Below are 27,731 nucleotides of genomic sequence, written 5' to 3'. Positions count from 1 at the left end.
GTATGTGCACAGCATGTGTACGTCCGCATGTGTCGCATCTGTGCAGGGGCATGCACATCTGCATGCATGTTTGTATGCATCTGTGTGCACATCTGCATGTCTACCCATGTCTGCCTGCCTGTGTCTGTGTGCACATGCGCATCTGCATGTGCACAGGTGTGCGTGCATGCGTGGGTGCGCATGGCGACATACGCGTGTGTGTGAACATCTGTGTGCATGCATGTGCATCTGCATGCATGTGTTTGTGTGCATGTATGTCTGTGTACATGTGTGTGCCTGTGTGAGTGCATGTGTCTGTATCTAAGCCAGGGCAGGAGAACCCAGGAGTAAAATCCCCCATGGGGGTCCCATGTGTGGTGTATGAGGCAGGGCAGGGCCTGGCGGGCTCAGGGCTGGCTCGTGCCCGCGGCAGGCGGGGCAGAGAGGGTGCAGAGAGCAGAGCAGAGGATGCCCAGGCGCCCTCAGCACCCACATTCGGCCCCAGCCTGTCCCCTCTCGCTTCCTGCACTGGGAACGCAGCGTCCAGCTGCCAGGGAGACTCCCATCCCGCTGTCACGGGGGCGTGGGAACGGCCCCCGCCCTGCCCGGGCCATGCTGCGGCCTCTGGGCCAGCACGGGGCTGGCGTTGACCAGGTTGGCGTCCCCCCACATTGCTGCCCGCCCCTTTCCTTCTCCCGCCCTTCCCATCCCACCCTCCACGTCCCTGCCCCCTTTCCTCTCTCCCACAACCCCCACCCCACACCCCCGGCTGCCAGCTCGGCCCCTCACAGGGGTCCCAGAGCAGGAGCCCCCCGCGTCGTGGCCCAGCTGGCAGGGGCGGGCACGGCGCCTGGGGCACGCGCACAATAACGGGCACTGACACGCCACGGTGGGACGGAGCCAGTGAGTAAACATGTTGTTCTGCTGCCCGGGCCTAGCCGTGGGAGGGGGGCGGGCACTGGCAAGGGCTGTGCCATGGCGCAGATCCCTGGGACTCCAATGGCAGGACTCAACCCCAGCTCGGCCGGCTCCCGGAGCCCCCCCGGCACGCCAGGACACAGGGCGCCAGCCCCCTCCCCGCTCGGGATGCCGGTAAGAGGTGAGGCGGGGTGGGAGCTGCACTCTGCCCGCCAGCCGTGGCCGGGGCGCAGGGCCCGGCTTGCCCGGCTCACTCATGCGTGCAAGGGGAGTGTGCAAGGGCAGGTGCCAGAGGGGCGTGTGCACGCATAAGGCATTGGCGCGTACTCAGGAGAGCCAGCGTGTCCACACGTGTGTGCGCACTGGTGCACGCGTGCATGGCACCTTTACATCAGGGGTGAGGGTGAGTTCATGTGTGCACCGGGCTCCCCGTGGCCCGGCTGTTTCACTGGGGCTGGCCGTGCCCCCCCTTGGGAGGGCTGAGGCTGTCCCAGCCCATCGCTGGGGGGTCAGGTCTGGGACTGGGGGGCTCCCCGCTGTCGGCAGCCCCCCACCTCCATCCTCAGCCCCCCGCCTCGCGCTGCGATCCTGCCCTGTAGCACAGATACTCGTGTTCTCGGCGGGCTGCAACAAAGGGTCCGATTCATGGCTATTTATAGCCGGGCCGGCGCGTGAAAGGCGCCCATTCAGCCCGGCCCAGACAGGGCAGCTTTCACTCCCGCTGCCCCCGCCCCGGACTACATCTCCCAGGAGCCCCCTCCCTGTCGGGGGTCCCCAGGCCCTGCCTTATTCACTCCAGGCCTGGATGGAAGTTGGGGGACGGGATCCTGGCTGGAGCCCTTGCCCCAACGCCGGCCGTGAGCGTGGCTAGCAGAGCGGGGCCCTGGCTAGCAGGCGATGTGGGTCTGGGGGCTGCGTCACGGGGGCACACCCCTTGCTGGTTCCTCATGGAGTCCCATACCCTAGGCGATGTGTTCAGGAGAGGGGTCATGCCCAGGGTCACCCAGCAGGTCAGTGCCAGAGCAGAGGATAAAACCCAGGCGTCCAGGCCCCAGGCCTGCTCTGTCAGGCCCCAGACTGGGGGGGGCGTGCATGGGCTGGGGGAGGCTGCAATGAGAACGCCGGCATTTGCCCCCCCCCACTCCCACGGCTGGAATGCGGCGGCGTTTCCGGTGGGACAGCTGGGGCGATGCGGGGTAATCGGAGCCGCCGCAGGCCTGGGAATGCGGCGGGGGGGAGGCCTGTTGTGAGCGCTGGCTCTGTGCACGGTGCCCAGGCAGGGCCGGGACCCAGCGCCCCACGGCACCAGCCCAGCCACGTCTCTGCTCCGCAGCCGGGGAAGGGGCCAGAGCCCCACAGCTTCCGTGAGAAGGCGTTCAAGAAGAAGCACCGGGCCTGCGCCGCCTGCAAGGAGCCCGTCGAGGCCCAGGGGCTGGTCTGCAAAGGTAACGCGGGAGGGCCGGGGGGCTGGGTGACTCCCTGCTCCCCACCCGGGCACCGCGGCCCCTGACCCCCTTCTCTGCCCGCAGTGTGCAAGATTGCCAGCCACCGGAAATGCGAAGCCAAGGTAAGAGCTGGCGGGGGGCAGCTGGGCTGTGTCCCTTCACAGGAGACAGAGCCAACCCACCCAGTCCAGCCCAGTCGGCACATGGCTCTGGGGATGGACCGTGCTGGGGCTGGCTGGGGGAGGGGAGAGAATGGATCATGTCTCCTGCCCCCCCGTCCCACTTCCTCTGCCTCCCCCATGACCCGGGCTCTTATCTCTGCCAGGAGGCAACAGGAGCAGGGGTCCCGGATGCTCCCAGGGGACCTGGGCTGAGGATGTGCAGAGACAGGCAGGGGGGCTTGCAGGGAGTGCAGAGGGCGGGGGCAGCCTGCCAGGGCACTGCTGTGGGGAAGCTCGCAGCCCAGCCAGTTCAGCAGGAGGGAGACCAGGGCCCTGGCCCAGGCTTCTCTGGCCCTTTAAGTCCTGGCGGGGCGGTTGTGTAAGGCTGGGTTTGCCTTGGCCCCGGGCCAGAGCTGCAGATACAGCAGGCCCCAGGCTCAGTGCTGTCCCGCTGGCCAGCCGGCACACAGGGCAGGGACGGGCACGGGGCCTGCTCGCGGCGCCAGGAGCCCGGAGAGCAAGTGTCCTGCTGCCCCCAGGTAACGTAGGGGGATGGATGCCACAGACCACCCCACCTCCACTGTTCCCAGCTCCCCCCATAGGCGGCAGCATGGGGACGAGGCGGGGTTTAACCGGGGCTGGGGCACATACCTGTGTGCACACGCATGTGTCTCAGTTGCACGTGAGATGGGGGAGAAAGCGAGGGCATGAGGGAGAGAGGAGGGGAGGAAAGGGATGGGGTCCTGGGCTGGTACCAGGGCAGGGGTGCCCATGGGTGCTGGGGCAGGGCAGGGCATGGCCCCAGGGAGCTCCCTGGGTGCCGGGTGCTGGGTCCCTGCGAGGGGAGGTAGTGCTGAGAGCAGAGGCAGCCAGGGGAGCATCAGCCAGGACTCCTGGGGTGCCCGCGGAGAGGGAGCAGGGGCTGCTGGGGAGATGGGGAGGCCTTGAAGCCGGGACTCCTGGGCTCTCCCCCAGGCACCGATGAAGAGGGGTCGGTGGCTCGTCCAGCCAGCCGGGGCCGGAGCCGGGGCCGGAGCCTCCTGGGTCCTGGTCCAAGCTCTGAAACAGAGCGGGGTCTAATGGTGGTTGCATCCAGCCTCAGTTTGCCCAGATGGGCAGCAGAGCCTGGCAGTGGCCCTTGCCCAGTGCCTCGGTTTTCCCCTCCCCAGGTGGCCATTGATGCCGTTCCCTGGCGGTTCTGGCTTCCCGCATCCCCCGCCCCCAGCTGCTCCAGATGTTTTCCCAGGCCCTGGCTGGGGGCCGGAAGCTGGGAGGAGGCTGCTCTATATCTCAGGGCTGGGGGCTTTGGGAGGGGGAGGGGCTGTTGACAGCAGCCAGAAGGGGCTGGAGGGGCAGATTGAGATGGGAGGGGCACAGGCAGGAGCAGAGCAGTGGGGGGCGGGGCATCTGGGGGGAGTGGCAATGTCATCTTTGCATATGCAAATCAACTCCCACTGACTGGGGGGGGCTCTGGGGAGGGGGTAGCTCTGTCCCCCCACCCTGGCCTGGCGCTGCCCCCTGCCGTGGCGTGCCATAGGGGTGCCCAGGCCAGGAGCGAGGCTAGCTGCCGGAGCGGGGGGCCGGGGTCCCCCTGGGGGGCTGAGTCGAAGGGGGGTCACCGCAGCAGTGGTGGGCAGGGGTCTGGGCTGAATGGCCCCAGTGTGCATGTGTATGTGTGTGCATGTCAGGGTGCGGCCTGTTTGTGTTGCTCTATATATAACCCCCCCCACACGCCGTGAATCACGGCCTCTGTGTGCTCCTGCGGGAAGGGGCCAAGGAAAACAGCCCCAGGCCCCCGCCGGGGCCGCCTCCTGCCCGGTCACGCTGGCGTCACGGCCGGGGGGCCGGGCTGGCACACAGGGGCGCCTGGGCTGGCGCTGACCCCCTCCCTTCTGCTCCCAGGTGACATCGTCTTGCCAGCCGGCGCCCCCCCCTGAGCTGGTGAGTGCGGGGCATTCATGTGGTGGGGGGTCTCGGGGGTCCCCCCCCAAGCCCGCAGCTGGCACCAGGGGGTACGGAGGAGCAGGGGCTCGTGCAGCCCAGGGCATTGCAGGACCCAGCAGGATCCAGGCCGCGGGGCGGGGGGATCGCTAGCATGCGGCAGCTGCCTCCACCTTCATGCTCCCGGGCAGACAGGGGTCAGGAAGGAGCCCCTGCCCGGGGCCCCTCGCCATCCCCCACATCTGCATCCTCCTGGCTGCAGAGCCAGGAGCTAAGGGAGCCGGGTCTCCAGCTCCCAGGATGCGGGGGTCCTGGCCCATCCCCCTCCCCTGCTCCGGCACATCCGTGCAGCCGTCAAGGGAGGGATACGGGCTCCAGCTGCTGACCCGGGGCCGCTGGCTGCGCGCCCGGCCTGGCTGCTCCGGGATCTGGCTCCATCCCCCCTCTTCTCTCCCTCTTTCCCACATGCCAGAGGAGGAACACGGCTCCGGCGCGGCGCATCGAGCACTTGGTGAGTCCCCCGGCCCCCGCATCGGGAATGCCCCCCAAAGCCCCCAGGCCCCGGCTGGAGCTGGCAGGGCACGAAGGGGCCAGGGGAAACCGCGCTTGCACATGGCTCCCTGGTGAACCCGTGCGAGACCGGGGCTGCCCAGTGCCCGTGAAACGAGGCAGGACCCTGACAGCCCCTTTGTCTTCCAGGGCTCCACTAAGTCCCTAAACACGGGGAAGCAGAGGAGCACCCTGCCCAGGTGAGGGGGCTGGGGGCATGGCCGGGGGAAGACCTGGGACCCCCGTGCCTGTTGGGGGGAGAGCGGGGTGGGAGACCCCATGGCCTGCTCATAATTTCCCCCCGCCACAGGAGCTTCAGCCTGGACCAAGTGATGGAGCGCGCCTACGACCTGGACCTGACGTACATCACCGAGCGCATCATCTCCGTCTTCTTCCCCCCGGGGCTGGAGGAGCAGCGCTACCGCGGCCACCTCCGCGAGGTGGCCCAGATGCTCAAGTCCAAGCACGAGGACAAGTACACGGTAGGAGCCTAGTGGTTACAGCAGGGGCAGGAGCCAGGACTCCTGGGTTTTCCCCCTGGTTTAGGAGGGGGAGGGACCTAGTGGTGAGAGCTGGGGGCAAGGGGGGCAGGTTGTGCTGGGAGTCAAGCTCCTGCTCCCTGCTATGGTGTCTGGCCTGGTGCATGGCTGTGCCTCAGTTTCCCCACAACTGGCACCAGGGGGCTGGGTCCATGCTCTGTGGGCAGGGGGGGCCCTGCCCCACCCGCAGCCCTGAGCCTCTCGCTGTCCCCTGCAGCTCTTCAACCTGTCGGAGAAGCGCCACGACATCGCCCGCCTGAACCCCAAGGTGAGCAGGGGGTGCCCAGCTCTGGGGGGCTGAGGTGCATGGGGTGGGGGAGTGATGTGGGCGGCTCATACCCCCCGTTTCCCCACCCCACCGGCTGCACAGGTGCAGGAGTTTGGCTGGCCGGATGGGCACGCGCCCCCCCTGGACAGGATCTGCTCCATCTGCAAGGCCATGGAGAGCTGGCTGCATGCGCACCCCCAGCACGTCGCTGTGCTGCACTGCAAGGTGGGGACAGGGCTGGGGGGTTTGTTGTGGGGGCTGAGCCGGGGGACTGGCAGGGGTGGGGGCAGCCCCTGGAGGGGTTGGGGGGCAGCAGGGACTGGGGTCTCCCAGGTTGGACTCTCATGCCTGTGCCCCAGGGCCCCATTGTGTGCGACCCCCCCTGACTCACCCTCCTTGGTGCAGGGGAACAAGGGCAAGACAGGCGTCATCGTGGCAGCCTACATGCACTACAGCAAAATCTCCGCCAGGTACGAGGTTGGCACTCCTCATCCCAGTACAAGGGGGCCAGGATCCCTCCATCCCAGTACAAGGGGGCCAGGATCCCTCCATCCCAGTACAGAGGGGCCGGGACCCCTCCATCCCAGTACAGAGGGGCCGGGACCCCTCCATCCCAGTACAGAGGGGCCAGAACTTCTCCATCCCAGTACAGGGAGGCCAGGATCCCTCCATCCCAGTACAGGGAGGCCAGGATCCCTCCATCCCAGTATAGGGGGCCGGGACACCTCCATCCCAGTACAGGGGGGCCAGGACCCCTCCATCCCAGTACAGGGGGGCCGGAACCGCTCCATCCCAGTACAGGGAGCCCAGGACAACCTCCTGGGGGGCTGTGCAGGGATAAGAGCCTATCCGGGGCTGGGAGGCTGGGACCCCTTCCAGCTCAGCATGGGCATGGGGGCTCCTGGAGCCCCCCCCCACCACAATCCCTGCTGCCCCCTTCTGCCCCACCCTGCCTGCCCCCACACCTCAACCCCGTGCTGACCCCATGCCCCCCGCAGCCCAGACCAGGCACTGAGCACGCTAGCCATGCGCAAGTTCTGCGAGGACAAGGTGTCCGCAGCCCTGCAGCCCTCGCAGAGGAGGTGAGTGGAGGACGTCAGGAGGTGGGAGGGCGCTGGGTCTCCCCAGGCTAATGGCTGAGCTCTGCCCCCGCCCCCCCCAGGTACATCAACTACTTCAGCGGGCTGCTCTCGGGAGCCATCAAGATGAACAGCCACACGCTGTTCCTGCACCATGTCCGCGTGCCTGCCCTGCCTGCCTTCGAGGCCCGTGGAGGTGAGCAGCACAGGCCTGGGCTCATGCACGGGGGTGGAGAGGAAAGGGGGGAGCATCGTGGCCACCCTTGTGACCGCACATGTAGCAGCCCACCAGCACAGGCCAGACAGGCATGCTCCCACGTCTGGGCAAAGTGTGCACAAGCAGCCCCGACCCTTCGCGGGAGCCACCGGCACACGTGTGGGCACATACTGGTGTATGCCAATGCACACGGGCACACGCATGCTTTCCAGGGGGGTGCGGTCCTGTGCATGGAGAAGAGTCCAGGCACACATGCATGTGCACACATACCCCAGCCCTCCACACCTGCGTGCATGCTTTCCTGGGCAAGAGATGTGCACACAGAGAAGGACCTGCGTGTGCCTGCACATGTGTGCTACTCCCTGCGAGGGCAGACCCATGTGTTGCCCCCCTAACCCCTGACCCCACTCTCCCCAGGATACCACCCCTTCCTGAAGATCTACCAGTCCATGCAGCTCGTCTACACCTCTGGGATCTAGTGAGTATGAGCCCCCCTGCACCGCCCATAGCGGCTGACTCTAGGGTACACCCAGGCCACGCTCCCCCAGCTCCGAGCCAGCCCCTGCCTCTCTGCCTCTGCAGTAGTCTGACTGGCCCTGGCACCCAGAAGCTCTGCATCACCCTGGAGCCGGCCCTGCTGCTGAAAGGGGACGTGATGGTGAGAGCAGTGAGCACATGTGCAAATGGGTGTACAAGGGGGGGGCACATGGATGCTCTTGTGGCTGTGTGTGCATGTGGTGGAGCCAGGCATCTGCACATGGGTTTGCACGTGCGAATTAATGTGCAAGGGGTAGGTGGGCACAAGGGAGGGTGCACAGAGCCCTCTGTGCGCGCCCAGCTGGTTGTGTCATGTGTGCATGGCTTTGAACATGGGCTTGCACGTGTGTGGGTGGGCACAGGGGAGGGGGCACAGATGCTTCCATGCCTGCGTGCGCCTGTGGGGGCCGCATACACGCCTGACGCCCCTCACCCCACACAGGTGAAGTGCTACCACAGGCAGAGCCACGGGGCCGAGCGGGACGTGGTTTTCCGGGTGCAGTTCCATACCTGCACCGTCCACGGCTCCCAGCTCTGGTTCAGCAAGGACGAGCTCGACGAGGCCTGGACAGGTGAGGTGGGGGCTAGGGGACAGCCCCAGCTGCGGGCAGAGCATGCCCCCAAACACGGGCCCCTGATGGTGCTCCTGACAATGGCCCTTGTGCCAGCTGCCTACCCTCATGCAAGCCCCCTTGTCCCCCATGCCCGCCCCGTACAAGCCTTGTATCCCTTTTTACTAGCCCCTGCACAAGTTGCATGCCCCCATGCCAACCCCCGTGCCCACTCATGCCAGCCCTTTGTGAGCTGTGCTCCCCAATGCAAACCTTGTGCCCCTTGTGCCAGCTGTGTGAACTGCATGCCTCCTGTGCAAATCCCCGTGCCCACTTGTGCCAGCCGTGTGCAAGCTGCATGACCGTGTGCAAACCTTGTATCCCCTTTTACCAGCCCCTGCATGTCCCCATGCCTACCCGTGTAAGCTGTATGCCCCCTTGCGCCCACCCTCTCCAAGCCCTCATGCAATTCAGCCCCAAACTAGTACCAGCCCCTCTGTGTCACTCTGCAGACGAGCGGTTCCCCTTCGAGGCCAGCGTGGAGTTCATCTTCTCCTCGGGCCCCGAGAAAATCAAAGGTGAGGGCCTGGGTGTGGCGGGGAGGGCTGGTGTGTGGGGGAAGGGTTGGGGGGCTGGGGTGGGGTGGGTTCCCCCTGGTGCCCAGGCCATGACAGTGCTGACCTGACCCCCCCGTCGCAGGCTGGGAGGCAGTGGGCAACGGCCCTGGTGTCAGCGTAGACTACAACATCAGTGAACCAGCCGTGCGCTGGGACTCGTACGAGAGCTTCAACGTGCACCATGAGGACAGCCTGGAAGGTGGGGCTGCAAGCAGGCACGGGGGCATGAGACAACACCCCCCTGGGCTGCTGGGGGGGGAGAAGGGGTTTGCAGCCTCTGGCGCCCCCTGGTAGGACTGGAGCAGGCAGCATGCATGTGTGTGCGCACACACGTGTGTGCATGCATGCTTCTGTGTGCTGGCACGTGTGGATGGTTGTTCATGTTCATCAGCATGTATGCACACTGCCTGGTACACAGGTGTGTGTGTGTAATGTGTGGGTGCTTGCACTTGGGGGTGTGCACATGTGCTGTGGCCCCACACCTGCTCTGACCCCTGCCCTCCCTGCAGACCTGTCGCACATGCAAGGGCCCCTGGACGGCAGCCTGTATGCACGGGTACAGAAGAAGCGGAGCCTCCCGGGCCCCGGGGGCAGCGCCAGCCCTGAGTCACCCCCGCCGGCACGTGGCCTCCTGTCCGTGAGCAGTGACTCGGGCCACTCGTCCATGCTGACAGAGCGGGCAGACGAGGCCACGCCACCCACCCGCGCCCTGCCAACGCCCGCCGAGCGCGAGGAGCTCGATCGCCTCCTGGACGGCTTCGGCGTGCCGTCCCCCCGGGCTGAGCCGGATTCTCTCCCCGGCAATGGTGCCCGGACCCGAGAGACAGCCATCTTGGATGACGACGCCACGCTGGGGCCCTATCCCATGCGGCGGCGTGGCCTAACTCGCCACTGCTCCTGCCACGCCGGCTACCTGGGCACCCCCAGCCCCGAGAGGCCACCCACCAGCATTGGCTACAGGCCCGAGGGCACCCTGGAGCGCCGGCACCCAGCCTACGGCGCCAACGGGCTCCCCCTGCGCCCTGACGGCTTTGAGCTGCCCCAGATGGGCGAGGGGGTGCCCTATGCCGAGGCCGACAAGCGGCGGCTGTATCGGTCCCTGTCGGAGGGGCTGGTGCCCCCCTATGAACAGCCGCCTGGTCCTGGCAGGGAGCTGCTGCTGGACGAGGAGCCCCTGGATGTGGTTCAGCTGTGCCCCTGCCAGGACTGCCAGGGCAAGGGAGCCCCTCCCGGTGCCCGCTACGGCCTGCGTCTGGAGCGAGAGCCTGAGGCCTGGGCGCCCCGACCTCCCCTGGCCCTGCCCCTGTTCCTGCCCTACACCCGCGGGCACCCCGAAGCCTTCGAGCTCGAGCTCCCTCATGCCAAGGGGCCCAGCAGGCACTTCGCCCGTGCCTACGAGCCTCCAGAGCACTGCCGTTACCCCCGCTATGCCCCCGCCTACCCACCGATGTTGCCCCCTGGGTCCTGCCCCTGCTGCAGCCCCCGGGTCCCCCCCCGCCTCTGCTACAGCCCCGAGTGCCACGCGCACCCCCGGCCCGGCTCAGCCTCCCCCGACGGCACCCACGGCTACGAGCCGCCAGGCATGGAGCCCAGCAACGGATACCTGCGACCTGGCCCCGTGCACCCTGGTGAGCCCTGGGGTGCAGGGTCGACATGGGGGGGGGCAACAGGCATGGAGCGAGTCTCGGGGGGGGTCTGACTGGTTTTCTACCATCTCCCCCCAGAGCTGCCACCGCCCAGCGAGCGGACACCTTGGAGAGATGTCCCCAATGGCTCAGGCTCCTTGCGTCCCCCGTGGGAGTCCTGCAGCCCCAGCCTGCCAGAGCCGCCCACCCCCCTGCACACCAGCAGCCCCGTGCAGAGCCAGGACAGGTATGTGCAGCACCGGGCGCAGGACCAGTGACCCACACCCCCAGGCCTGGGCTAGCAAGCAGCTGGCATCCTGGGGAGCACTGGGCAGCACTGAGGTGCCCCCTCTGTGTGTCCACAGCACCACATACGGCACCCCGGAGAACGCAGCACCCCCCAGCCCTGCAGCTATGGCCCCATCCAGCGCCACCAGGACCCTGGAAAGGCCTCCGGCTTCTTCAGGGGGGACATCTGGCCTCATGCCCACCCCGTCCCCGCCACAGAGCTTCACCCCACGGGCCAAGGCCAACAGCCCCTGCCCTCGCACCCGCTACCCCCCCAGCCCCCCAGCGGCCTCCCCTGAGCCATCCCCCCCCAGGCCGGCAGCTGAGGGGACCCCGGGCTCTCCCCCACCTACCAGCCCCGCCCCACGGAGCCCCTTAGCCAGCTACCAAGCTGCGGCCACGCTCCAGGCCACGCCGGCCCACAACGGGCTCCCCCAGGCCGAGCCCCGGCCAGGCACCCTGCCCCGCTGTGCTGGCGGGAGCCCCCTCAGCACCCAGCCACCAGCCTCCCCGGATGCCCAGGGGTCGCCCACGCTGGCCTTCCCGCTGGCCACAGCATACTACACGGGGCGGGAAAGCAGCCCCCAGCCACAGCCACAGCCACCCCTGCCCGAGAAGCGCCACGCGGTGCCCACGGGGCTGTGGGAGAGGAGCCCCCTGCCCGGCCGCAGCCCTGGGGCCCCTGCCCACGTCAGCTTCGCCCCCAACACCACCACGCCAGGTCAGTCACGGCCCCTGGGGGTGAGGGGGAATTACCCTGGGGCCGCTGCTTCTGCCCCTGCAGCCTGTAGCGCCCCTGGCTGGGGCAGGAGGCTGGGCTGAGAGCACCAGGCGCTCACGACACCTCTCTCCTGCAGACCCTCAGGCAGAGGGGCCTGGCCACATCCAGTTCGTGCAGGACACATCCAAGTTCTGGCACAAGCCCAGCCTGTCCCGGGACCAAGGTATGAGGGGTTGGAGGGGTCAGGGCCATTTCGGTGGAAGTCCTGCCCCTGCCCTCTAGACCCCCGCAATGCTGGGAGCAGATCCCAGGAGTCCTGTCCCTTATCCCCCCCCCGCCAGTGCAAACCAATCATTTACTGGGACTCAAGATGCAGGTTCCCAGCTCCCTGCCCAGGGGGAACCCCCATGGCTGGGGTATGTGGGGTGGGCAGAGGCTATTCCCAGTGCAGAGCTGACGTGGCCTCTTTCCCTCCACTTAGCTATCGCCTTGCTCAAGGACAAGGAGCCAGGCGCCTTCCTCATCCGCGACAGCAACTCCTTCCAGGGCGCCTATGGGCTGGCACTGAAGGTGGCAACACCCCCGCCCAACTGTGCCCCCCACTCCTCCAAGGGTAAGCGCCTGTGTGGCACCCCCCCCCAAACACTGTGCAGCACCCCCACAGCCGGAGGGTTGCCTTGCAGACTGCCAGGAGGGAAACTGAGGCACAAGAGGGGCTGGTCCATACCCATCCAGCAGGGCTCTGCTGGATCAGGGCCCAAAACCCGGGAGTCCTGGCTGCCAGCTCCACCCCACCTGGCCCCTCTCAGCAGGGTCCTGGCTGCTGCCCCCTCCCTTCCTCGAGGTGGGCAGAAACCCAGGAGGCCAGGCTCCCCCTCTACATGCCCTCTCAGGGTAGGGTACAGATGTCAGGTGTCCTGGATGCTGCCCCATCCCTGCTCAGACCCCCAGACCCCCTCCCTTCCCAGGGGTGAGCATAGTACTCAGGAGCCCTGGCCCCGGTCTGTGCCCCAGCCTGTGGTCAGCCCTGGCGGGGGGTGGTATTGGCACTGTTGGGGGCGCTGACCTGGCCCTGCCTGCCCAGGGGACCCCATGGAGCAGCTGGTGCGGCACTTCCTGATCGAGACGGGTCCCAAGGGTGTGAAGATCAAGGGCTGCCAGGATGAGCCCCACTTCGGTGAGTGGGGGGGCAGGGGCAGCCTCACCCACATGCCCACCATGGCACAAACCCCTGCCCCCCTGTACCTCCGGGGGGGGAAGATCCTGGGGACTTGGAGGAGGGGGAAGTGGGGGGGGCAGAGCCCTGGCTTAACCCCATGGGTGCTGGTCTCCCCGCAGGCAGCCTGCCAGCCCTGGTGTCGCAGCATGCCATCACCCCCATCTCACTGCCCTGCCGACTGCGCATCCCCAGCAAAGGTAGGGACACAGAGGGCCCTGCCCAGCCTGCAGACCATGACCCACTCCATGGACACCATGAGGGCACGGAGCTGGGGGCTGCACCCCCCTACACCCCCCAAGCTCATATCAACTGGGGTCACTCCAGGCCTCCTGCCCCTGGCACCATCCTTGGGCTGCCCGCCCCACATGGGGATGGGATCCAGGAGTCCTGGCTCCCCCAGCCACTGGTGCCCTGTCTCCCGCTCAGACCCCACGGAGGAGAGCCCGGAGGTGGCCGTTCCTGCCAACATGAGCACGGCCGCTGACCTGCTGCGACAGGGGGCAGGTAGGTACCTGTGGCAGGGGCTGGGAGGCCGTGCCATGCTCAGCCCAGAGCCGGCCCGGTGCGTTCGGCTCCAGCTGGGCCTCAGGGGCCAAGCAGGGTCCGGCCACCCCTGTGACCCGGTGCCGCCCGCAGCCTGCAGTGTGCTCTACCTCAGCTCGGTGGAGACTGAGTCGCTGACAGGGCCACAGGCCGTGGCCAAGGCGGCCAGCAGCACCCTGGCCTGCAACCCGCGCCCACCTGCCACTCCCGTGCACTTCAAGGTCTCGGCCCAGGGCATCACCCTCACTGACAGCCAGCGCAAGTGAGTGCCGCGCTGCGTCCGTGCCACCCCCCGGCCCTGCCCGGACCCCTGTGCTCAACCCCCTTCCCTGTGCTTGGCCTGCAGGCTCTTCTTCCGGCGCCACTACCCTGTCAGCAGCATCACCTACTGCAGCACTGACCCACAGGACAGGAGGTACCAACCCCACCCCCTGCAGTGCCCCCTGCTGCCCGGCTGGGAGCTGCTGCACCCCCGGTGCCCTCCCAGGGACGCCCAAGTTTGGGACGCTGCAACTCATGAGTGCCCCCCGCTTCGTTTCTCTGCAGATGGACAAACCCAGACGGCACCACCTCCAAGTGAGTGCGGAGGGTGGGGGCAGGACAGGGTCTCTTCCCCCTCCCCCAGCCTGGTGTATGCAGGGCTGTGCTCAGAGCCTCCCCCTCCAGCGCTAGGGCAGGAGGTGATGCAGTGCCAGCTGCACCCCCCCAGAAGCAGCCACATTCACTCCTGGCAGCAGTTGTCACTCCAGGATGTGCACAAGCTGCCCTGGGCCTCATCACCCTGGGGCTGAAATGCGGCTGCCTCTGGGATGGGACATGGGCATTGTTATGGGAATGCAGCTGGGAATGCAGCTGTTTCTGGGGTGGGACACAGCTCATTCTATGGGAAGAGAACCAGGTCCCAGCTGCAGGGAGGGCTGGGTCCAGGCTCTGCCTGGAGGAGTGTGGAGGGGGGGGGCATAGTATCTGATGTTCTGACCACCCCCTGCCCCCCCCCAGGCTGTTTGGCTTCGTGGCCAAGAAGCAGGGCAGCCCCTGCGAGAACGTGTGCCACGTCTTCGCCGAGCTGGACCCCGAGCAGCCGGCCGCTGCCATTGTCAACTTCATCACCAAGGTCCTGCTGGGCCTGCACCGGAAGTGAGGGCCCCCTGCCCGGGGCAACCCAGCCATCTGGGGCCTCTTACCGGAGCACCTCCAGGCCCCTGGACAGCAAACACCCCCTGCCCCCCTTGCTGGAGGGAGCAGAGTGGGGCAGGGGACCACAGAGCCAGGCCTGACCCAGGGCACTAGCCCCACCTGCCCCTGCGCAAGGCTCCAGATGCTACCACATCCCTCAAGGAACCGCAAAGAAAAAGGCCCCGGCTGCAGGAACCCCCGGACAGAGAGAGTTGATGGAGTGGAGGCCACATGGGGCAGCGGAGCTGGGAAAGGGGCAGCTGAGAGATGCCATCCCATCAGCCCCTGGCTGGGAGGGGCCAGGGCCTGGTGGGGGGGAGGGGGGCAACATGCAGAGACTGGCTGCCCGGATACCCGGGTTCTGTTCTCAGCTCGGTCCAGGTCGCAGGTCCCAGCACAGGAGAGCTGGGGCGAGCGGGTAGCCACTGGGCACTAGGACTCCTGGGCTCTGTGCCCACCTCTCCCCTGTCTGACAGGCCATTAGCAAGTGCAAAGCGTCACCGGACAATCCAGCCCTCAGCAGACAGGGCCCATCTGCACACCATGCCCCACTCCTGGCCCTAGTTGGGCCGGTTGGGGGCAGGGGGGGAGGGAAGAGACAAAAAGCAGTGTCCTGACTTCCTTGCCCTCCTCCAGGGCTGGGTGTACTCGGGACGTGTCCAGGAGGGGAGGGTGGGAAAGGTGGGAGCAGAGTAGAGGGTCCTGGTGTGGGGCCAATACAGAGAACTCTATTTTTGTCTAATAAAGAATTTATATGAGCTTTAGTCAGAGAAGCAGTAATATATATGGGGCAGCAGACCTGTATCATCAGTTCCTCCTGCCCCACGTGGCACAGGGCCTTATATCTGCCACGTAACAAGAGACCCTAAAGTCACTGCTGGCTCCCGGCGTGTTATTCCATGTCCATGTCAACCCACGCATGCGCAGGGGGAGACCAGCCATGCCCAGCTAGCCCCTGCCTCCCTCCCGACGGTTGGGCACAACCCCTCTGGGTACCTGGGACTCGAGGCAGCCTCTGCCAGGGCCCCTGGCACTGCTCAGCCCTGGGACCAGGACCACCAGGAGATGCCAGCCCAGAGGGTCCCAGCTTTATTAACCACAGAGAAAGCTCATATGTACAGACAGGGGGGTTCCCATCCAGCAGCAGGACCCACAGGCAAGGGGCCTCTCCAGGGACCCACCTGCCCGCAGCTATGCCCTTGGCTGTGGGGAGATACATTCACAGGAGCAGAGCAAGCAGGGACGATGAGCATGAGCAGCAGCCCCTGCCCACGGCCTCCCACCCCAGGCCCAGGCTCTGGGGCTGGCCCATGAACAAGACTGGGTCACTCCTGCCCACTCGCAGGCCCCAATGTCTAGGGAGGCAGGGGGCACTGGCCTGCAGTGAGGTGGGGGGTGGGGGAGGACAGCTACAGTTCTAGGTCCTCTGCAAGGGATGGGGGGGCTCAGCCCACATCACCCACCAGCTGGGCAGGCATAAGCTGTGGGTTGCATCCCCAAACCCTGCACTGAAGCAGGTCCTGGATGCCTGGGCATGGGAGGGCACAGCAGAGCCCTGTCTCTTTGGCCAGCAAGGGGGGAGCCTAGAGGCGGTGACCCCTCCAGGGGGCAGCACAGGGGGCCCAGGCAGGGAAGCGTCCCTGGCCCCCAGCACAGGACAGTCAGCTGGGGCCAGACTCAGATGTGCACCCACCCCAGGGCAGGGAGCCAGAGCCCCTGTGAGGAGGGGAAGCCATCCCGCAAGGCAGGCCAGCACGCACACAACACCGTGGAGCAGGGGGGCTCAGGATGTGCCCTGCCGGAGGCCAGGGGCAGCCAGACCCCTGGCCCTAGACAGCCCCAGCCCCAGCGGTGGAAGGTGCGAGGGGGCCTAGCCACTGAGCGGATGCAGGTCCACTTTGACCTTCTCGCCGCTGCTGAGCATGCCGATGGTGGGGAAGAACCCACCGCCAGGCACCACGGCCTCCTTCTTCCCAATGATCTTCCCATTGCGGGTGAAGAACACCTGGGGGACAGAATTCAAATGTCACCCAGCTGTCACCGTGCCCCGCCATCCCCTCAGCCCAGGTGGACCCTGTGTACACTGGGGGGCAGCCTGCAAGGCGCTGCAGCGTTCAGCCCCGTACTGTAGGGACCGGAGCCTGCAGGGCAGAGCTGAGAGGACTGTGTTGTGGGGAAGCCAGGTATAGGGCTCAGCTCAGGGCACTGAAGAGAACTGGAGGGTTCCCCGAGGTGCCAACCAGTGACTGGGGTCCTGGGGGCACCAGGCAGGAGGCCGCAGCCTCCTTGCTGCAAGCTGGGGCGGGGGTGCAGGCACGCATCTCCAAACAGCCACCAGGGGGCACTGCAGGCCAAGACACCTGGGCAGTGCCAGCAGTGCCCCTGGCACCAACACCCCCAAGGTGCCGCGGCACCTGCCAGCCAGCCCCAGGGGGCCTGCGGCGGGTGGAAGGGGCCAGGGGCTCTAGGAAGGTACTGCCCGAGAGGCAGGAGCTGGCACAGTGGCCCCAGTACTCACCACCACTTTCTTGCCCTCGTGCTCCTGCTCCATGTCCTCCCCATCATCTTCCTCATCATCCTCATCCTCGTCAGGCTCGTGGGGCAGGTACAGCACGTTGCGCACACCCCGTGGCCGGGCACGCACCTCCGGCGTCTCACAGCTGTCATCACTGTCACCTGCGCCAGGGCCAGAACCTGCGTCACCCCGTGCCAGGTCCTCAAGAGGGGCGAGTGGCACTGCTCTCCAACTGCCTCTGGTGACCGTGCTGCACAGACCCAGCTCCAGGCATGGGGGAGGGAGTGTGGTGGGGGGCCCACACCTGAGCACTGGGGCATTGGTGCAGCCTGAGAGGTTGTGCCCCAGGTGCAGCAGCTCCTCCCACCCATCGCAACCTTCCCATCCTCCCATCATGGACACAGAGGTAGGTGCAGGGGCCTGGCGAAAGCTGGGCAGAGCAGATCCTACCCCCGTGCCCTACCTTCGCTGTCCAGGATGTAGTCCCGCGGGAACATGATGCCGCAGCCCATGATGTCGCCCTTGTAGCAGCGGGGCCCAAAGGGGTCGCCCACGCCGCTCCCATGAAAGATCTTCCCGTCATCTGTGGAGGGAGCAGAGCTAGGACACATGGGGCCGAGGGCCCCCAGCAGCGGCAGCTGAAGCTGGGTGCATGGAAGCAGGGCAGGGCCAGAGCTGGGGCCAGGCAAAGCCACTTGGAGGGGCACGGAGTGAAGGGGAAGGGCTGGGAGGTGTCAGTCACCAGGGGAGGGCTGGGCTGAGGTGAGAAGTGGGCCCCTGCAACCTTGTGCGCTGCCACACGCTGCCTCCCCACTAGGGGCACTGCTGCCCAGCCCCACGGCCCAGCCCCCCCGACTGCGCCTACCCTCCCAGCCTGACCCCACCACAACACCCCTCCATGCCAGGGGTCTCCAGCACCCAGGGAGTCAGGGCCACGGGCTGGTGCTGGCTGCGGCACGGGCAGCTCAACTCTGGGGGCGGGAGGCATGGGGCAGCCTGGGGAAGAGGCATGTGGCGGATCCGAATCCCTGAGAACAAGGGAGATGCGCTGGGTGACAGGACCGTAAATATTTCTCCCCGTTGCCAGGGCGATCCGCACTGGGACTAATTCTATGTAAACAGTGCAATGCGGGGGCCGGCAGATGGACAGCCCCCATGCCTCAGCTTGCTGCCCAGCCACGTGTGGAGGCAGAAGGTGGCGCCAGACCAGGCCGGGGGGACCCCAGAGCTCCCCCTTCCTGCCAAGGGAATCCAGTCAATGCAGAAACCCGCCAGGGTCCTCTCCGACCTGGTCATGCGTCACACCATCACGTAGTGGGGACGATGTAGCCCAGACCCCCGCTGCCTCCTGGCCCCTCGGCGAGAAAGTCTGGGGATCCCCAGGGCCAGCAGCCCTGGATGAAGATGCTCATGTTGGGAGTGTCCCTGCCAGGGCCCTGGGGCCAGGTCAGCCCTGGGTGGGCAGCGCGGGGAGGGGGAGGCCAGGGGATGGTTCTGGGGAGGAGCGGGCAGGTGCCGGCTGCTGCGCATGTCTTGGAGCAGAGGAAGAACGTTCCCCTGCCTTCGCGTGTGGAAAGAACCGGCGTGGCTGAGCTGGGGGCACTTTGCACCCAGGGGTGGGGACAGGGACTGTTCACGCTATCTCCTGGCTGAGCTCCTGGTGACTACAGCAGGCTCCTGTGTCAGCTCCATGCAGGGCAGCCAGGCTGAAACAATGCCCTTCTGCTCCAGGGGGGTAGGACACAGGCACCGGGCACACTCAAGACATGGCCTCTTGTGGGCAAGCAGTGTTTCTGGCCCAGCCCTCAGCAGTCTGGGAGTCATGGGTTGTAGCCCTGGCTAGGTGGGTCCCTAAGGCAAGGCCTGCCTCACTCTGAGCCTCAGTTTCCCCTCCTGTCTGCACACTCACACTGAAACATGGTAGCACCAAGCCCCAGGGACCTCCCAGTACAGCCCTGCTCCTACTGCCCTCAGGCATCTGCAAGGGTCCCCCTGGCTGGCCCACAGAGGGGCAGTCCTGGTGGTTACCTGCATGATAGGCCACGGATCCACGGCTCCAGCCCGGGTGCCGGTTTTTCGGGTAGTCCTGGGGAGGAGAGGAGGAGGTGGACCTGGGACCTCAACACTCCACAGGCAGGCCCTGGCCAGAGCTGTGGTGACACGGGGAACCCCAGCTGGGCATGGGGCCAAGTGCCTGCCCACTGCCAGTGGGAGGAGGGGGCCTGAAAGGGGCTGCATGGACTCACTCAGGTGGGCACAAGCAAGCCAGCACCCGGTCAGTGAGGGACCCGACTCACAACAGGTCAATCCCGTGAGGGCAGGGGGAGCATTACCTTGCGGGCCAGCCCCAGGGCAATGTAGCACTTCTCCCCGGGGTCCACGATCTCCACCTCAAAGTAGTGACTGCGGGTGCTGAGCGCGTGCCGGGCCTGAGCCAAGCCCACGTCAATGATGCTCTTGCCCTTGCCCACGTACTCCAGGAGCTGCCAGGGATGAGGAAGGCATTAGTGCTGAGAGCAGGGGCAGCTGTTTGCCATCCCACCCACCATACAACCCTTCCTCCATTCCACCTCACAGCCAGATGCACCCCTTTCTGCTCAGAGCCAGCTGCCCCCCAGACCTGCACAGCAACTACCGCCAGGGGCAGAGCAACGGGTTCTTGCTACCTCGCAGGCGTCTTTCCCCGGCTCTGACACAGGCCATGGACAACCTGCCCCAACTCCGCTCCTGCCAACAAGAGCCCTGGGCTGGGGGCAGCCTTCCCATCCCAAGAAAAGGGGCTGGGACAACCCTCATGGCCTGGCTGAATGGAAGGGCGGGGAGCCACGGGTCCAGCCCCCGGCAGGCGGATGTTTACGCGGCTCGGGACCGGGGCTGGGCAAGGACCCTATATCACACGGCCAGCTCTGGCCAGCACCCAGCATTCCAGATCATTCTTCCTGCCGCGCCTGGCCAGGCCAGGCCTGCGCTCAGCTGCACGCGAACCAGCCCACTCCTCAGAGGGCCGTGAAGACGAGAGGCCCCCACCCTGCTGTGCACCCATGCCCCACCGTGCCGCAGCCAGGGGGAATCCAAGTGCAGGGAGCTGATGGACAGCAGGGAAAGCAGAACCCCCAGGCCAAGTCTCCTGGCCCGCAGGTACCAACATGCTGAGCCACGTGGCCCCGCACTGCAGCAGGGGCTTGCAGGCTTTTACTCACTATGCCACACAAATCCCACAGCAAGGCTGGAGGAGGCGCTGGGCTTGGGCAGGAAGGGGACAAGCAGCACACACACCAGGCCAGGTCCCTGGCTGCCAAGGCAGCCCTGGGAGCTGGTGGAAAGGACCCCTGGGTCCTTAGAGGACAGGGCTCAGAGTTGTATGTGCCTCTGCCATACCCTGGCCTGTTGCAGGGGCTTCTCCTGCCCCAGGCTGGAGGCACACAGATGCCAGCTTGAGGGCCCTGCCTCCCTCAGGCAGCCTGGGGCAGGCATAGGCACTGGGTCCTTTGTAGGTATCATCCTGGAAGTGCCCAGCTCCCTTTTTTGTCAGCATCTTAAGGGCAACAGCTGGATCACAGGCTCTGAGCAGCAGCTCAGCTCCTGGCTTGCATAGGCATCGCCTGTGCCCCCTTCCAGAGCTGCACAGCACCCGCCCCTCCAGCTACTCCTCCCAGCCTTCCCCAAGGCAGAGCTGGGGGAAAGGGTGCCTCGCACCCACCCCACCAGCTCCTTGCAGCCGAGATCACCGAGCTGGCAGCTAGGTGTGGAAAAACCCTGAGCCGGCTGCGTCATCTCTGGCCAGGCCGCACGCAGAGAAGGGCCCAGGGCGCTGGCGGCTCTGACACCAGGAATGCCAAGACAGCCCACGCTTGGGAACAGCCAGACGTTTCCCTTCTGTGCGTGTTGGAGCTCCCCCCCGCCGCTGCCCCCGCACTGACACCCCCATGCAGCCCAGCAGAAAGGGGCCTGAATGCGAAGCGCCTGGGAGAGGAATGCAAGTTATGTGCACTATCATTTCCTGCCCGTCTGGAGCGGAGCGGAAAGGCCGCCGGGAGGGTAGATTCCAGCACCGGCAAAGCCATTGGGTACCGGGGCGGGGAGGGGAAAAGAGACTGCGGCTGGCAATGTTTGGTGCCTCAGTTTCCCCTAATGGAACCTAGAGGGATGAAACTCCCACCTCGGGCCCCACAGGACCCTCAAGGGGCACAGCACAGGGCTCTGTATTCTCTGGGACGCAAGGAGGGAGAGTCACACATGCCCAAGCAGATGCCACAGAAAGCCATTGCACGCAGTCACCTGTCCGAGGCCCCAGCTGGCCAAGAGGCCCCGATACCCACCCCCACCCCAGAGCCAGCTCCTTTAGGGGCCAGACCAGGCACTCAGAAGTGAAAAAAGTGTCAGCCTTGCTCTCACACCTGGGTCAGGCTGCAGTGCATACATGTGCATGCACAATGGGATCAAAGAGCAGTGCAGCCAGATCTCTGGGCAGGGAAGAGATGCCAGGGCCCAAGCACGGGCTGCGCACAGCAGAGGAAGGCAGAGCTGCTGCCAATACCAGGTACGTCCCATTTGGAAAGAAGGCCCCAGATTTTACTGTGAGGGCAATGAGGTGGCATGTGCCACCTCCCCCCCAGCCCAGAGAGGGACAGAGAAGGTCAGGACTCTTGCAGGCCTGGGGAGGATGGGAGGCAAGCTCCCTGGTGGTAAAAATAGGGCTTTTAGGACTCCTGGGTTCTGCCCCACCCCTAGGAGGGGAGGGGAGCAGATGGGAGCCAGGCTTCTGCTCTTGACTCCCCCAGGTCCCATCAGCTCACCTGGCTGCAGGACAGTGACCCTGGAGTGGAAGCATGAGGAGGGGTCTTAGCCAGAGCCCACTCCCTCAGCTCAGTGCCCTGGCCCTGCTGTGTGCAGGTCCCAGGCAGCCTCAGCGGGCGCTGGCCTGGTCGATTTGGGAAGGAACGCCGTAGCTCCAAGAAGACCAGGGTCCCACAGCCATGAACACACCAGGCTCAGCCAACGCGTCTGGCCACAGCAGGCTACATCAGACTGTGGCAGGGCTGGGAGCTGTGGAGCCAGAGGGGCCCTGGGAGCCAGGACTCCTGGGTTCTCAAGCCCTGGAAATCCCCACGCATGACGTTACTCAGAGAACAAGAGACAGCCCAGAAGCGAGCAAGTGCCAGGCCCTGCCAGCATCCCCTGCCTCCCCAGCTCAAAGCACAGCGCAGGGCTGAGCCTGCCCTGAAATGAGGCTGCATCTGCAGCCTGGATCTTGGCAGAAACAAGCCACCCCCAGCTAGTGATCGGGGCCAAGGCTGCAGCCAGCACCTCCTTTGAAAGCTGCAGGCCTCTTCCCTTGACAGGGCACCCAGTTCCCGCTGCCCAGGGTACCCAAAGCAATGCTGCGGCAGGGTCATCAGAGCCAGCTGGAACAATGCTGTGTCGGAAATGGCCAAGCCATCAGGGCAAGACCTGCCCCTGCTCCCACCTGGCCAGGAATAGCTTAGTGCCTGCCCAGGCAGCTGTGCCACTCTGGAGGGCACAGCCTCTCCTCAGCAGCGAGGAACCCAGGTGTCCGTCTAAGCCACCAGTTCCCAGGTCCTCGGGGGCAGCGGTGCCATCTCGCTGTCCCCTCAGCTCCCCTGTCTGTGCGTCTCCCCATCCCTCCACCCCACTCACCGTGCCGCAGACCTTGACATCATGCAGCCGCCCCCACTCATCCTCATAGCTGTCCACCATCATGATGCTGTCGTCTTCCTCGGTGCCCAGCTCAGCGTGCAGGTGGAGCCGCACCTCCTCTCCCAGCGAGTGCATGCCCACAGCAGGGAACAGCCCATCCGGGGACAGCGGCAGGATGGTGGAGCCCACCTGTGGGCAGAGCCACCCAAGGGCTCCGTAAGGGCCTCAGCTAGCCATGAGATCATCAGCTGAGCCAGCTGATCAACTCAGTCCCCCCAACCCACCCCGCAAGCCTTCTCCAACACCCACAGAGCTGAGGGAAGATCTTTGCTCTGCACCCCCAACCCCACCTCCCTCCCGAGAACCAAAGAGGCATCTCTCCCTGATGCTCTCACCCTCTTGCCATTCTTGGTGAAGAAGATTTGGGCCGTCTGCACCTCGAAAGACACCGGCTCGATGCCACAGCCAATGCGGTCCCCAGAGCTGCACTTTGTCCCAAACTGCCGGCCCTTGGCTCGCCCATTGTACAGCCTGTGGGGGCAGATGGCAGGTGTGAGCATGGGGGAAATCCAGGATGGGACATAGAGGTTGGGGCCCTGGGGGGTGCAGAAGGGCATAATTCAGCAGAGCAAGGACCTGGGGGCATATCATGGGTCTGAATCTGAGAAGATACTGTCTAGCCCAGCAATTCCCAAAGGCCATGTCAGGACACACTTGATCAGTACCAGATCCGGCCTGTGGAGCCACATCACATGGCCTGCAGGGCTCTCACAGGGCCAGAAACTTGGCAATGGAGGAATAGTGGTGATTATCACTGCTATTTCTCCCCTGCCACCAAGTTTCCAAGCTCTGCCTGGAGCAATCAGACCCCGGCTGCACCCATCCTACAGAAAGGAATCAAGCCCACAGACTAGATCTAGCTACAGGCCAACCCAGTACTACCTTGAGCCCGCAGGGCCAAAAGGTTGGGCACCACTGCATGTGTCACACACACACACGAGAAATGTGCTGCTAATTTCAAACCAGAAAAAAAAAGCATGTCCCAGGTACCAAAGGTTTGGGAAACAGCAATCTAGCCCCTTACAGCAGTGCCTGACACCCCACGATCTCCACTCTGAAGTAACTGGAGATGCTGATACACGTGATCAACCACCAGAAGAGCTGAAGCAACTTGACCCAGGTCTGGGACAGGACAGAGCCTGCAGCCAGGTCTACCAGCTCCCATGCCAGTGCTCCGTGTGCCCCACCCCCCTGAGCATGTGGCAAGTGGGGCCAAGCAAACCCCAGCCAAGGAGATGGGCCTAGAAGATACAGACCTCAGTGTGGCTGCAGTGGGAAGAAGGGAGTAGCAGGGGCCCTGCAAAGTACCAGAACCCACCCAAGAATCGTGGGTGGGTGATGCCACAGGCAGCAGGAAAAGAGCCAAAGGGAAGGTGGAGATCCAGTCAGGCAGGACACCAGGAGGGGACGCTGTCATGTGAAGGGGCTCAGGGGAGTGCAAAGGGGATGCACGTGCTCCCTCCCACTCCCTGAGCCAGGAAAGAGGGCAGCTCCCAACTCACTTGCCATCATCAGCGTGGTAAGCCACGGAGTCCGGTAGCCACCCCGGCTGGTGGTCCAGGCTGTAATACTGCGGCACGAGGCCCACAGCAATGGTGCCCCGCACACCGCTGTCCACAATTGACACCTGTTGGGGGCAAAGAGAATGATGGGAAGCTGGGGGACTGCAGCGTGCAGCTCCTCGTAGCTGCACGGACCAGGCCTAGCCACGCCAGGGAGGAAAACAACCAGGCAGGGCCTTGACCATAGAGTTAGATTTTTTTCTTTTGGGTCCAGGGACGCACCAACCACATCACTCCCTCAGCTGCCACCGGCTACCAAGGCTGGCCTGCCACCCTTGAAAGAGCCTTAAAGGCTAGGCTCAGGTGACCTCTGACCTCCCAGACTGGCTAGCAAAGGAAGACAGGACTACAGGGTACTGGTGTAGAGCCAGACTTGCTCAGTTTATGTTTTCATACCACTGGAACAATGAGGTGGGAACGGACCAAGACTCCCTGCTAGGGACACAAAGACGATCAGACTATACATGGGTGTGGGAAACCCCTGGCCAGCTGTAAAGTCAAGGGAGCAGAGCCTAGGGCACAGCGTGCAGGATCAGTGGAAGAGGAGGGGGAAGGTGTTGCCCAGGGAGCACGAGAGAGCCAGCTCAGGCACAGGGAGCTTTCACAGTTACCTCAAAGTAGTTGTTGTCTTTGGTCAGCGGCCGGGGGGCCACGTAGCAGCCAACTTCACCAGAGTTCCCATGATAACTGCAGAAGAGGAAACAGGCCTCAGGTGCTGTGACACTGTCATCGCGGGAGGGAGGGGAAGAGCTGGAAAGCAGACCCCTGCCCCCCAGCAGCTGAAGCTGCCCCTGTACCCAAATGAGGAGGTTGTTAGCCACCCCCTGGCCCAGGTACCAGGCCTGGAGTTACCTCAATGTGTCACCATCCACAAGGATGTGCTTGAAGCGCTCCTGGTAGCGGATGGCCCGCACCTCACGGATCTCCCGGATCCGACGCCTCCAGTTCAGGAACCGGTAGTGCAGGTTCAGGTCATCCATCGCAGCTGAAAGAGTCGAGCTGGGGACAGGAGGGAGCAGAGTCACCCCTATGTGGCTGGGGTCTCACTCTGAGATACAGGCTCATAATGCACCCCCATGCCATGACCCTCATCCCCACAGGGCCCAGCACTTTGAGCCACGCATCCATGCTACAGCAGCCATCCTCCATCCCATGCCTGATAATGTGCCGTCAGGATGGTGGCATTACCCTGGGAGCAGGGTTCAGAGGCAGACATGTCCTGATATTCTCCCAAGACCCAGGATGGTGGAAGAATGTGAGCTCAGTCCAAAAACACCGTACCAACCCCACTCAGATCTGATACCTCCTAGAGGACTAGAGAAATGGTCACTTGCTACTGCTGTGCTATGGGTGCCCAGGCAAGGAGGCCATAAACTAGACGTTTCAGGCCCTGCTCCAACCTCTAGCTCAAGACCCTGGAGTCCTGACTCTAGCCACAGCTCTAGCCAGGAGACAACACCTTTGTAGCACCCACTTAAGCAGAGATCCCCAGAAAATGCGTCCACATGCCAGGAACAAGGTATGATCCAGAGGGTCAGCTGAATGCCAAAGCCATTTCCCTGCACTATCCAACATAACCCCTGCCAGGGAAACTTGGACTGTGGCAGCCTGGAAACAGATGAACTGCAAGATCCAGACACAAAGAGAAGCAGCACGTGGTTATACCACAACACTGGCCTCACCCACAAGCCTCACAGAGGGCTCTCCCCCTCTAGCTGCTGCTGGGTGGGTTGGATCAAGCCAAGCACCCGGCCCCAAGCGACCTCGAACAGGAGGTCAAACTCAGCACAACCCAAAGGCAAGACCGCCAGCTTGCTGAAAACCATCACCCTCCAAAGGTGAGCAGCCCTAAAGGGCTCAGCCAGAAAAGCGGCGCCAATCTAAGTTGCTCTGTCCCTCCATCAGGTGAGCGGAGAAACTTCCAAATGCAGCCCGCACCCCTCTGCACTGTACTGCAGCCCCAGTGTCTGCTGGGCAGCGCCAGCGGGATGCGACAGAGCATCCCACAGAAGGCGGATCAGGGTCACAGGGACGGACAAACATTAATTTAGAAAGCACCCTCGAATCAGATCCCCGATCCCAACAATCCCACCCCCTGCCATGCCACAAGTGTGTGGCAGGGCACGTGATTTTGGGGTCAGATCCCAATCAATGCAGGGGGAACCCCCCACACTGCACCAGCAAGCTGAGAGGCAGACGCCTGCTTGTTGGGTGGCTCCACGACCTCACCGGGCTTCAGCAGGTCTCGGATCCACCCGACAATCGGCTGACGGAGACCGCAAAGGGGCTCACGCCTCACCCAGCCCCACCCCCACCGCCTCAAATACTAGACGGGCCCTTCCTCCCCAATCCCTGCCCGGCAGCTCCTCGCAGGGCAGCCCCCCCCTTTCCCCTCCCCCACTCCACCCAGGGCAGCCCCTCCTTTCCCCTCCCCCACTCCACCCAGGGCAGCCCCCCACCCAGGGCACCACCCCCCCGAGCAGCCTGGCCCCCCTCACCCCGCCAGGCCCGCGCGCTGGCTCCATGGACGCCCCCCTGCTCCTCCTCTGCGGACCGGCTCCTGCTTCCGCCCCCCACTCACATCCGGGACCCCACTCAGGCTCCCAGCCAATCAGAGGAGGCGCCCCTCATACGGACGGCGCCGCATCCCAATCGTCGCCAAGGAAGGCAGGAAGGGGGCGGGTCACAGGGGACGCCAGAGGGAGGGGGCTGTGGTCGCGGGCTGATGACGTCTAAGGGAGGGCTGTAGGCTGACCTGGGGGCGGGGCCTAGTGCAGGGGGCGGGGCCTAGTGCAGGCACCTCCCCCCACGGCAGGCCCAGACCCCGCCAACTTCGGGGCTGAAGCCCGGCAGCCCCCGGGGTGGGGAGACAGCCCCCCGCCGCCCCCGGCACCAGCCCCTGAAGCGGGGGGGAGTGGCTTGGAGCAGCAGAGGGGCTATGACAGGGCTCACCTTGCCTGGGCCCGCCAGCCCTGCCCAGCCTGCTGCAGGGCAGAGACAGGGGCCGATGCCTCAGCCCCTTTGCTCTGCCACCGATTCACCGTGTGGCCTTGGGCCCCCCCCAGGCCCTGTGCCCCGGTGCAGGATGGGGGCACCCCCGGCTGCATGGCGGGGGGCTGGGAGTAAAGAGAGCAGTGCCCAGCTGCAGTGATGGCCCCGCTCCCTGCTTGCTCCCGCTACCACGACAAAGATGCTGATCCCCGACGCGGCCTGCCCCGGGCTCAGCACCCTGCACCGCTGCCCGGGTACGGCCATGCGGGCAGGATCTCGCATCTCCGGCGCCACCAGCGGAAAGCAGGGCCCGCTGTCCCATCCCCCCTCCCTGCTCAGAGTCTGCATCTCATTTCCCGTTGGAAGGACCCCAGCAAATTCCTCCTGGCAGTCACAGGGAATCAGGATCCGGCCTTGGGCTTCGGTCCCACGAGGGGAGGAATGCATGGGGCTTCCCGGAGAGAAGTTTGGAGGGGAAAGAGCCCAGGCGGCTTGATCCACTCAGGCCCCAAGAATGCCTTGTTTATGGAAGCAGCTTGCGGCAGCCTCCTGGCACAGCCTGGGCTCACAAG

The 27,731-nt window shown here is 65.1% G+C and overlaps 2 protein-coding genes across 2 annotated transcripts; one reads left to right on the top strand and one right to left on the bottom strand.

The window, feature by feature from the left end:
* Nucleotides 1–1,003: 1,003 nt before the first annotated feature.
* Nucleotides 1,004–15,137, top strand: TNS2 (tensin 2). The gene is made up of 29 exons (XM_090050942.1): nucleotides 1,004–1,071; nucleotides 2,231–2,342; nucleotides 2,427–2,464; nucleotides 4,406–4,444; nucleotides 4,917–4,955; nucleotides 5,144–5,193; nucleotides 5,304–5,475; nucleotides 5,750–5,800; nucleotides 5,903–6,025; nucleotides 6,206–6,270; nucleotides 6,799–6,882; nucleotides 6,963–7,075; nucleotides 7,514–7,574; nucleotides 7,679–7,754; nucleotides 8,076–8,205; nucleotides 8,697–8,762; nucleotides 8,884–9,000; nucleotides 9,311–10,429; nucleotides 10,526–10,673; nucleotides 10,792–11,435; nucleotides 11,572–11,658; nucleotides 11,917–12,048; nucleotides 12,520–12,612; nucleotides 12,774–12,851; nucleotides 13,081–13,158; nucleotides 13,291–13,459; nucleotides 13,544–13,612; nucleotides 13,744–13,773; nucleotides 14,197–15,137. Exons 1-29 carry the CDS (start codon nucleotides 1,066–1,068, stop codon nucleotides 14,336–14,338), a joined length of 4,131 nt encoding a protein of 1,376 aa, XP_089907068.1. The 5' UTR covers nucleotides 1,004–1,065; the 3' UTR covers nucleotides 14,339–15,137.
* Nucleotides 15,138–15,446: 309 nt separating this feature from the next.
* On the bottom strand, nucleotides 15,447–26,819 carry SPRYD3 (SPRY domain containing 3). Its single transcript, XM_090050950.1, has 11 exons — nucleotides 26,667–26,819; nucleotides 25,021–25,167; nucleotides 24,780–24,855; nucleotides 24,109–24,233; nucleotides 22,942–23,077; nucleotides 22,547–22,735; nucleotides 19,222–19,371; nucleotides 18,917–18,974; nucleotides 17,352–17,471; nucleotides 16,892–17,049; nucleotides 15,447–16,378 (listed from the first exon to the last, which is right to left on the bottom strand). The coding sequence occupies exons 2-11, from the start codon at nucleotides 25,146–25,148 to the stop codon at nucleotides 16,244–16,246; spliced, it is 1,275 nt and encodes a 424-aa protein (XP_089907076.1). The 5' UTR covers nucleotides 25,149–25,167; nucleotides 26,667–26,819; the 3' UTR covers nucleotides 15,447–16,243.
* Between the last annotated feature and the right edge of the window lie 912 nt (nucleotides 26,820–27,731).

The sequence above is a fragment of the Crocodylus siamensis genome, chromosome 6 (genome assembly GCF_052110815.1).
Source record: "Crocodylus siamensis isolate JL-2025a chromosome 6, ASM5211081v1, whole genome shotgun sequence".
Classification (NCBI taxonomy): domain Eukaryota; kingdom Metazoa; phylum Chordata; order Crocodylia; family Crocodylidae; genus Crocodylus; species Crocodylus siamensis.
This window is presented reverse-complemented; position numbering and strand designations above follow the sequence as displayed.

What these genes read in the sequence shown, in the direction of transcription:
- TNS2 (XM_090050942.1), top strand. An exon ending in CGGCGCCCCCCCCTGAGCTG is followed by an intron (nt 4,445 to 4,916) that starts GTGAGTGCGGGG and finishes CCCACATGCCAG; the next exon opens with AGGAGGAACACGGCTCCGGC. An exon ending in CCATGAGGACAGCCTGGAAG is followed by an intron (nt 9,001 to 9,310) that starts GTGGGGCTGCAA and finishes CCCTCCCTGCAG; the next exon opens with ACCTGTCGCACATGCAAGGG.
- SPRYD3 (XM_090050950.1), bottom strand. Translation starts at nt 25,148, where the DNA reads ATGGATGACCTGAACCTGCACTACCGGTTCCTGAACTGGAGGCGTCGG. An exon ending in GTGGATGGTGACACATTGAG is followed by an intron (nt 24,856 to 25,020) that starts GTAACTCCAGGC and finishes CCTCTTCTGCAG; the next exon opens with TTATCATGGGAACTCTGGTG. An exon ending in ATCCGTGGCCTATCATGCAG is followed by an intron (nt 17,472 to 18,916) that starts GTAACCACCAGG and finishes CTCCCTCCACAG; the next exon opens with ATGACGGGAAGATCTTTCAT.